This window comes from Helianthus annuus, chromosome 9 (genome assembly GCF_002127325.2).
Source record: "Helianthus annuus cultivar XRQ/B chromosome 9, HanXRQr2.0-SUNRISE, whole genome shotgun sequence".
Classification (NCBI taxonomy): Eukaryota; Viridiplantae; Streptophyta; class Magnoliopsida; order Asterales; family Asteraceae; genus Helianthus; species Helianthus annuus.
In genome coordinates, this window is record NC_035441.2 from 63,501,172 (window position 1) to 63,511,912 (window position 10,741).

Here is a 10,741-nt window from a genome sequence, read left to right on the forward strand (position 1 = left end):
CATTCCACCTTCCATTCCTTCATACCAAACGCTACCTAAATGATATATTAAACTTGATGACACTTGAGTACTTTGAATCTTAAAAGTGCAACTTATTGGCTCAATAAATCTAATGATGTGCTCATGTAAAATAATATTCAAATCACCCACTCACTCTCGTATCAATTCCATTCCACCACAAAATCCACAAAATAAATACTATTTAAAAGAAAACCTGCATCGTGAGTCAAAAGCTCTTCACTCACAGTCAACACTCCACACTCAACACTCTCATGCTTTTCACTCGCACTACAAAATCCCCCAAATCACTCTTAACAGATCTAGGGTTCTTCCTCTTCAAAACGCAATCCATTTCTTCAACAACACGCGTTTGCAGATCAATCTCGCAGTTTTTTCAACATTTTCATGCTCAAATTGTTGTGATTCAATCGATTTGAAATCCGCCTCTTGAAGCAGACGCATTTGTTGATTAATCTCGCAGTTTTTTAACAATTTCAAGCTGCGATTCAATCGATTTGAATTCTATCGATTAAACTCGCATTTTTGAACAATTTCAGGTTGAAAATGACGGTTAAGCTTCTAGCTGCTGAATCTGCAAACGTTGCGATTCAATCGATTTGAAGTTCACCTCTAGAAGCAGACGTATTTGTTGATTAATCTCGCAATTTTTTTTTTGAAAAAAATCCAGTTGGAATGGCGCTTAAACTTCCAGCTGTCGAATTTGCAAATGTTACTCAATCGATGTGAATTTGTCGATTAATCTCGCAGATTATTGAATGATTTCGAGTGGCGAATTAATCGATTTGAAGTTCACATCTTGATTGAAGCAGACGTATTTGTTGATTAATCTCGCAGTTTTTATAACAATTTTAGATTGAAAATGGCATATAAACTTCCAGCTGTCGAATCTGCAAATGTTGCGATTCAATCGAGTTGAATTTGTCGATTAAACTCGCAGTTGTTGAACAAAAATAAGTTGAAAATGGCGCTTAAGCTTCCGGCTGCAGAAGCTGCAAATGTAGCAATTCAATCGATTGGATGTGGTTATGATATCTCGTTAGATCTTAGGTTGAAGTATAGGAAAGGTGATTATTGTTCGGATGATGGTAATAATAAAAATCAGAATCATCGGTTGATTGAAATTGATGAGGATGAAGGTAGGGACATTGTGCTTCCTGGTGGACTGGTAATCCCTAATGTTTCTAAATCGATCAAGTGTGATAAAGGCGAGCGAACTCGGTTTCGGTCTGATGTTCTTTCGTTCCAGCAGGTATGGAATTATGAAATGGATGATTTTACTGGTTTTGTGGTTATAGTTGGTAGTTTGTATGTAATGATGCGTTTGTTGTAATTATGGTGTTTGAATTTGCTTTATATGATGATCGTTTGTTGCTTGAATTGGATACTTTTTGGTCTTTTTTGGTATGGATGGGACACATGGGAGGCCTTCATATAATTGTTTTGACATTATTGTTGTTCAACTGTTGTGCATGTGCACATATGATTGTGTTTACTGTTTGTAGGTTTCTTTGTTTTTTTTTTTAAATTGTTTTAATTTCCATTTGGGTTGGATAAGTAGGTGGGGAGGTAAAGGGTAGAAATAGAATACAGGGTTTTTTCATGCATTGATCGATTTACCTTTCTAAATATAGACGTGTAAACGAATTACAACATAATGAGGGAACGTCAATTTTCAACAACTATCCTAAAGTTCAAACTAGAGAAATGACTAACAAACAAATAAATGACAAATCAAATAATAATAACTATAGTAGATATATAATAAACTCGGAAAACATGCCCCCTTGTAAGAAGAAGAAAAAATCAAACAGAATTGAAGAAATAATGCTATGATGCCATGATAGAATTCAGGGTAGTTTTTCATATAATAATCAACTATGATTCACCTCTTTAAATATAAAGGTGTAACCAAAGCACAAGATTACGAGAAAATGACAATAACTATCCTAATATATAAACTAGAGATAGAACAATGACTAACAGACCAACTTAAAAGACAAATAATAAATTAACTAATAATAACTATAACAGATAATAAACCCGGCTGACAGGTATATATATGTTGAAAATCTTTGTTTTTTTGAATATTATGCATAGGAGTGTTCATGGTTAGGTTTAAACAAACCGCCCAAACAGCCAAACAGGTCATTCCTTTGGTTCTACGGTCCCTTTTAGAAAAAAAAACTTGGTTGTTTGGCTTATAAAATGTACAAAACGGCTTATAACTTATGCACATAACATCATCTGGTTATATAGCGTATAGTTTCTTCATATTATATATATACCTTATATGATGATCATATAACTAAAGACTTTTTTCTGTTTCTTGGGTCCATCTTTTTTTAATTATGTTGGTTGTGTACTTGTGTGTAAGGTTTTTTTTTTTTTTTTTTTTTTTTTTTTGTGCAGATGTCAGAGCAATTCAACCAGGAATTATCGTTAACCGGAAAAATTCCTTCAGGCCTCTTCAATGCAATGTTTGAATATTCGGGAAGTTGGCAGAAAGATGCATCCAGTACTAAAACCCTTGCTTTTGACGGTGTTTTCATTTCGTTGTACACCGTGGCATTAGAAAAATCTCAGATGGTACTCTGTGATCATGTCAAGAAAGCTGTCCCATCCTCATGGGAGCCTGCTTTGTTAGCAAGGTGAGCTTCAGAACAATCCTTCCCATTTGACCTGTTTCAACAAATCTAACCTAGATTGACCCGTTTCTCTATAAATGAGTTGAAACCGCCACTCTTAACAATATAAGAATTTGTATTGTTTGTCTATATATTTCGTGATAACAAGATCTTCCATCTTGTTCTGTTATTTCTGCAGGTTTATTGAAAATTTTGGCACTCATGTAATTGTGGGTGTAAAGATGGGGGGTAAAGACGTGATATATATGAAGCAGCAGCATGCATCATCCCTCCAACCTGCTGATGTACAGAAAAAGTTAAAGGCAATGGCAGACAAAAGATTCTTGGACTCTGATGAACAATATGTCATTGATTCTGAACATGCTTCTCAACATGACAAGGTATTTTTGTATCTTCTATGTGTGTCTATATATATTGCTATCTATATTAACTTTTATGTTGCTATCTCCATTGACGAGAAGTGCCCGATATCTGGTTTTAACTACCCTTTAGGCTTCACCTGTTCATCTTATAGGAATTTACAAAGTAGACTTAGACTCTTCTTAGATTTTGACACGTTTCAGAATTCAGAGGTCGGGTTGTCATTTTCAAAATTTTTGTTTTTCATATTTTGTTCTTAATACTTCCAAAATAAACTCTAGATAAGTAGTAATAGTAAACTAGTAGGTCCTGCTAGTGTCTAAATAAACTGATTTTATACTTTATTTTATCTTATCTTTATATGACACTTAAATAAACTAGTATGGAAATTGAACCCCTGTCTTCATTGTCTTCAACAGACAGAGTTGTATCTAATTATTATCAAAGAAAATGGCAGACGTTATTATTAATATGTAGAGAAACTAAGGGTAGGTAGAGGTGTTTTTGATTATAAGTAATTAAATATTTAAACAAAAGAATTGAAAAAAGTAGGACCGGGTGACGGGGACAACCATGCCTATTTTCTTTTTATATTCCAATAACAGATAATCTCATTCCAACTAGTTTCACATTCAAGCTAATCTTTGTTGCAGTGGCTTAGGTCTATTGCGAGTGTAGGGCTTAGTTATGTGCGACATAAATTAGGACTCTGGACTCATCGAGGGAACATTTCGTATATGTTGTAACATGACGGTTTTGTACCCATTATGCATTTCTTTAACATAACTTCTTGATGTTCGTGTCTCTAAATCCAGTTTCTTTCCTTCCTTATGTAAATGGCAATCTTGTTAATTTTGTTTCAGTATGACATAAGAGAGCAGCGGCTAAGATTTGCAGATACCGACCCCTCGAGCTCTTATTCTTATAAAGAGGTATCCATTTACATTTATTTTTGATTATATAGTCCAATTGAATTTATGTCGTTTGTTTTATGCACACACACATTAACACAGTAATACATAGTGGTGGCGTCAAATGCAAACCACTTTATAACCGTTGGATCAGTAAGATGATGGAATGGTTAGAAAGAGGGAGCAATCACGATTCATGTATATATATGTAGGGTTAGGTTCCGGTACAAATGGGTCTTAACATATAAATGGGCTTAACATGAGAAGTGGAGGGATTTTTTCCCGATCTTGTTAAGCACATATTTTAGTCTCAGAATCTAGAAAAAACTGTGTATTTACACTAGTAGAGTAATTACACATGATTACTCTACTAGAGTAAATACATGATTTTCTTTTTTTTACATTTTGCAACTAAACATCATATGCTTAAGTAGATGGGAAAAATATTTCAAAAAAAATAAAATAAAATAAAAAATTTCCTTCCTTCACTTCTCATGTTAAGACCATAGTCACATGGATTGCGGTTCGCTCCGGTTCGCAGAACGGAAACGGGTACGTAGTTCGTGAAATTTTAAAATTCAATACGAGGGGGGTAGGTTCATTCGGAACGCCAATTCGGTACGCGGTACGGCGTACCATATAGTTTGGTACGTCGTATCGTATATAAAACAATTGTTACAATATAGTTTATAAAAAAATCCAATCTGAAAAACAAACTTGATAATCATATCCAAAATTCAAAAGCATTTCATAACCATAATCATAATTCATAAGTTCATAACAGAAAATTCATAAAACAAAAGCAGTTCATAAGCATAATTCATAGCATAATCCATTAAAAAGGCGGGAAAAGTGTTTAAACACCTTTCCAATTCGTGCATCTATTGACTGGTACACGAATCGAATCGTTCCGAAACGGCGATTTTTTCAATCGGAAACACGTTTTTCAGTGATTCGGAACGAGCATTATGATAATCGGGTACGGCCTGTTTTCCGATCTGGTTCGCGAACCCAGGCCGAATGGTTCGATTCTGTACCCGATTCTGGTACGGCCGAACCGATTCGGGATTCGAGGGGGGATCTACGTTTCCTGTGACTATGGTTAAGATCCATTTGTATTTGATCTTTACACTTATATATGTATATGTATATGTGTATGTGTGTGTGGATGTGTGGTTAACTCGTGATGTCAATTTGATTGCAGGATCTTGTAAGCATTTGCAAAAGGAGAGGCGGGAGTGATGCTCCGAACCTAAAGCATAACGAGTGGTTGCATAGCGTACAGTTAGAGCCTGACGTCATCACAATGTCCTTCATTCCAATAACCTCATTGCTGAATGGCGTTTCAGGAAGTGGATACTTGAGTCACGCCATAAATCTCTACTTACGCTGTGAGCCACATTTCTCGTTCTATTTCACTTGGTTCTGCACCAATTTGGTAAACAGGCCAAACAATTTGTGTGGGCCGGGCTGGGTTGACTTGAAACACTTTTGATTATGGCCTGTCTAGAGATCAAACATAATTCAAATTGGTAGGCTTGTAAATGAACCGAACGAACACGAACACATGCATGTTCGTGTTTGTTCATTTAACTTTAACCGAACACGAACATATAATCGAACACATTTTTTGTTCATATTCGTTTATTAAGAAAATGGGCATGTTCGTGCCCATTTATTTAAAACCTAAACGAACACTTTACAAACGTAAACGAACATAAACAAACAAACTTAAACGAACATGATTCAACAAACAATAAACAACACAAATTAACATAACTGAACAAACATAAATTAACACAAAGAACATAATGACTGAACATAAAATATTTTTTATATAAATTAGTAATTAACTACGACAAATTCCATTGGAAACCCCATTTTTATTATTAGAAATCCCAATTACTAACCGTTTATGTTTAATATTTATATAAATATAAATACTTATCTATTTAAATTGAAACGAACATAAAATAATGTAAATAAACGAACACAAATGAACGAAGATAAACGAACGCGCACGAATATAAATGAACCAACAAAACGTGTGTTCATGTTCGTTCATTTATTAAATAAATGAGCATAAACGAACTTCCTGCCGGACAAGTTCATGAACATTCGGTTCGTTTACAGGCCTACAAATCGGGTCATTCATAAGTTAATGGGTTGGATAGCCGAATGTATTTAAAATGGTTCATTACAGATAAACCGCCAATCGAAGAGCTCCATCAGTTTCTGGAATTCCAGTTACCGAGACAGTGGGCCCCAGTGTTCAGTGATCTGCCCCTCGGTCCACAACGTAAGCAGAGAAGTACGCCTTCTTTGCAGTTCAGTTTTTTCGGGCCCAAGCTCTACGTGAACACCAATCCGGTAATGACAAAAATAAAAATTTTAGTATTTGGATCAACAACTTAACATATTCTGGTTCGTTGACCTGGTTAACTTTTTTTTCTGAAAATTTGCTGAACAGGTGGACGTGGGTAAGAGACCGGTGACGGGTCTCCGGCTTTATCTCGAAGGTAAAAGAAGCAACCACTTAGCGATCCACATGCAACATCTCTCTTCTCTCCCGAACGTCTTCCAGCTACAAGACGACATAAACCGAAACTATAACGAGGAATCATACGACCATAGATACTACGAGAAAGTTCAATGGAAACACTTCTCCCATGTCTGCACGGCACCAGTCGAATCCGAAGACGAGTTATCAATCATAACCGGGGCCCACCTACATGTCGGGTATTACGGGTTTAAAAAAGTCCTCTTTTTACGGCTCCGCTTCTCGACAGTACTTGGTGCAGCAGCAATCAAGAATCCTGAATGGGATGGATCTTCCGGGTTAGCCCGAAAATCAGGGCTTATATCGACGCTTATAAGCCACCATTTCACAGCGATCCTGAAACCGCAGCCTCAGCCAGCCGAGGTCAACATAAACTCGGCTGTATACCCAGGGGGCCCACCTACTCCCGTTCAAGCATCGAAGCTGCTGAAGTTTGTTGACACACCGGAAATGACGCGGGGCCCACAAGACTCACCGGGGTATTGGGTGGTCTCGGGGGCTAGACTTGTAGTGGATAAGGGGAAAATCTCGCTTAGAGTCAAGTATTCTTTGTTAACTGTAATCTTACCCGATGACGAAGATGAAGCGGGGTCTGAACCCTTTTAGAATGTCGGGGTTAGGGGGTAATTCGTAGGTTGTTTAAAACTCGATGTTTTGAGATGGCATGGTAATATAATGTTTTGTTTTTTTAGTGTGGTCATTCATCTCTATCTTGGTTGGTTTGATGACATGCGAGTAGAAAAACCCGACTTCTCATATAACTTGAAAATGTAGTCGAAATCAATCATTTATGGACATGTAAAAACCAAAATACTGATTAGAGTTTGTAGGTTTGGTTATTACATCCAACTGTAAGTATACCTAAATGCATTTACTGTATTATTTTGACTGACTTTTGAAGTAGAGTGTATTATATAAAGAATGATTTAAAGATAGTTAAACAAAGGGATCCGTGGCGCAATGGTAGCGCGTCTGACTCCAGATCAGAAGGTTGCGTGTTCGATTCACGTCGGGTTCAATCCCCTGTTAATTCCCTTAAATTTTTAGTTTCAAAACGCTCCTTACACTATTTCTCATAGTCTACAAAGCTTGCATTTCCTCCGGTGGTGGCTATTTCATGTTTTTTTATCAACTTCACACTAATATGTGTACTAACAATACTTTATAATCATATGGTTTTTATGTTTTTTTTTTTAACTTGAATTCTTTTACATTAAATTCTACGTCTACTTAGTGTTTAACTCATTACACTTTATCATAATGACTTCGTTTTTTTTTTCTTCGGCTTTTAGTATAATTTTTTGGGATAATCAAACAACGGTGATGGTGAGCGACATGAGGGTGTATGATGGAAGGATGGAATCGGTGGAATATGGTCAACTTTAATGTTGTGTCGACAGGAGATCACGACTTCAAAAGGGAAGGAAGTTGTTTTCGAAAGAGCAAAGGTTGTTGTTGTGACACCTGTGTCACTCCAACCATCAAACAAATATCAAACCAATGAAATATTGTATTTCATGCTTGGGATTTGTATAAATATGTGTATCGTTTGCACATATTAATTCTTGTTCGATTTCGGGCTTTAAATCGCTTTCTGGAAGGTTATACGCGATCTGGTGCGTAAAAATAACCAGTTTAATGCAACAAACACTTTGGAACAGTGACATAGGCTTAACATACCTTAAATAACCCTTACATAACTTAGAAATAAGTTTTGGATGGTTTGGTATGCCGAAATCAAGTTTATTCGCTTACAGGGACTAAATTCGACAAACTGCGAAAGTATGTCAATTTGTACTGTAACAGACCTTCCGGAACTTGATCATAAGTTAAACACACCCTAAATATCCTTTACATAGCTTAGAAATAGGCTTTGAGGTGTTCGGTGTGCTAAAATAAACTTTATGCCATTCAGGACTAAAAGCGTCAAAAAGTGCATAAGTTTGCATTTTCGCGCATATCTTACGTTCTGAATATATCCGGACATCCAAAAATTTATGTAATCATTAAAATATTTTATTTTAGTGATTGGCATGATAAAATTGCATTCGTCGCGTAATTTGGATCGTTTTTGCGTTCATTACGATTTCCTTCGTAATTAACCGAACAACGCAACCGTACGACCAAACGAACCGACATCCGAGATGTTTTGAGCATATTTTAAGATCCCTATACATTAACTTTATTTTAGAGCCTTGAAATGGGGTTAACGGGACTTAAAAGTGCAAAAAAATCAAGTTTTACAAGTGCAGGGGCCATTTTTGAAATTTCTGACTAGATTCAATGAACCTAGTCCAATTTTGAAGGGTTGATGGTTTTAACCCATGGTTTTGCAAAACCATGGGCTGGTATTTAATAGTTTATAAAATACTATGGGCCATTCTAGGGGTGCCCATGGTATTACAAAACCATGGACACATGTGTACGGTTGAGATTAAATCACGTTTTTCGACGAACGATCTTAACGGTTCAAGGAAATCTATAAATACCCACCCTCACTTTCTTCCCAAAGCACACTTGAATCTGATTTTGGCTCTCTAAGTTGAAGTTTATGCTTCATACCTGAGAGTAAATCGGATCAAGAGCTTGCGGGGACCTTTTGTAAGTATTCTTTCATTCTTTTCATTCGTTTTTATCGTTAAAGTCAAACTGCGTTTGACTTTCTGCTTTGACCAGTTTAAGGTCAACGCGAAGTTCATTTGAACTTCATAACGTGAGCGTAATCACGATGGTTATAGTCCCTAATGACTATACCTACTGATTTCCACGTTATCTAGGCTCAGTGACGAGTCGTAGTTTCGGCCAAAATGCGTTTACTCGCGTATTTTGTAACCAAACTACTCTAGGGTATTAAAACCGTTTGTTTTAATACCAAACCTGTTTTCTAACTTTACTAAACATGTTCTAGCATGTTTAGCTCGTCTCTTTTAGATTTGTGCTTGTTTAGGGTCGTAAAGGTAAGCGATCTAATCAATCGCTTATACTTTCGAAGCCGACCCATTTGGTCAATCATTAGGATCCGACCAAACACATTAGGTGACCATAGTTGTATAGGGAATAACCTTTTGAGGTTATACCTTATGGTCACGTCGTTTAAGTAGTTGTATTATAAGTAATTCTTATGCCTTAGGAAAATTACCAAAATGCCCTTTTACGCATAAATTCATTTTAAGCATATGTAACTTAAATTTTGACATCTAAACTGATTTAGCAACAATATTAAACATGTTAAGGCATATCTTGCTTGTCATAGGACTAGTTAGGCATTCCAAACGCGTTTTACGCAAACGACGCGTTAAAGTGGCGTAAGCTACCTAAACGGGTCGTAATGGGTCAAAAGCACTTAGGATAGGTTTCGTTTTAGTACGTAGGCTTTGTTAAACCATATTACATAAGTTCCCATACTTATTTGGTTTACGAACCCTTGTACTACCCGATCCTCCGATAGGTCCGTTTATTAATGTAGATACCTATATAGGTGCCGTTTGATTTCGTGATCTTCTAGCTTTGCTTGGTGGTTATCCTAAGACTTCTAAGCACCCTCAAGTGAGTACACAGACCCCTCTTTTACTGTTTTTCAAACATTTTGGGGTGAAACACATGTGCCTACTTGTTACTTTCATGATTTCATGCTTTTATATCATATACTTGCTATGTTCAATAGTACACTATTAGTACATGATTTTATTATGTTTTTGCTATGTATGCCCATTGTGTGCATACTTAGTACATCGTTTTACATAACATTTCATGCTATGTATGTTCATCATACTTAGTACATTTTACATCACATGCTATGTATGTCCATTGTGTGCATACTTAGTACACCGTTTTACAAGACATTTTATGCTTTGTATCATGCTATGTATGTCCATCCGTCGCATACTTAGTACATTGTTTGTGCATTCTTACCTATGGTTTGGTTAGTACATATTTCACTTGCCATACATGACATTTTGTTTACACATTACTTGATTGACATTTGACAACGGTTTAGACATGGGCAATTTACATTGGTGGTTTATGTGGGTAAGTGATTTGAGTAACGAGACGTGTGTAATGTGATACAAGCATGGTGGATACGCCGCTGGTACTTCCTATATATAAGTGCTTGTATTATATTACATGGCGTAGCGTTATTTAAATCATTCATTTGGACTTATACATTTTTACACAAATAACATATTTTTCACGAGACATTGTTTTACAAAACAGTTTGTTTTATACAAACTCCTTTTTACTTG

The 10,741-nt window shown here is 36.1% G+C and overlaps 1 protein-coding gene and 1 non-coding gene across 2 annotated transcripts; both read left to right on the plus strand.

Annotated features, from left to right (window-relative positions):
- Positions 1-227: 227 nt before the first annotated feature.
- Positions 228-7,188, plus strand: LOC110877878 (MACPF domain-containing protein At4g24290). Its single transcript, XM_022126099.2, has 7 exons — positions 228-1,270; positions 2,431-2,669; positions 2,845-3,046; positions 3,890-3,958; positions 5,142-5,328; positions 6,141-6,307; positions 6,408-7,188. The coding sequence occupies exons 1-7, from the start codon at positions 983-985 to the stop codon at positions 7,101-7,103; spliced, it is 1,848 nt and encodes a 615-aa protein (XP_021981791.1). The 5' UTR covers positions 228-982; the 3' UTR covers positions 7,104-7,188.
- Positions 7,189-7,443: 255 nt separating this feature from the next.
- On the plus strand, positions 7,444-7,515 carry TRNAW-CCA. Its single transcript has one exon. It is a non-coding gene; the product is annotated as a tRNA-Trp (tRNA).
- Positions 7,516-10,741: the final 3,226 nt, after the last annotated feature.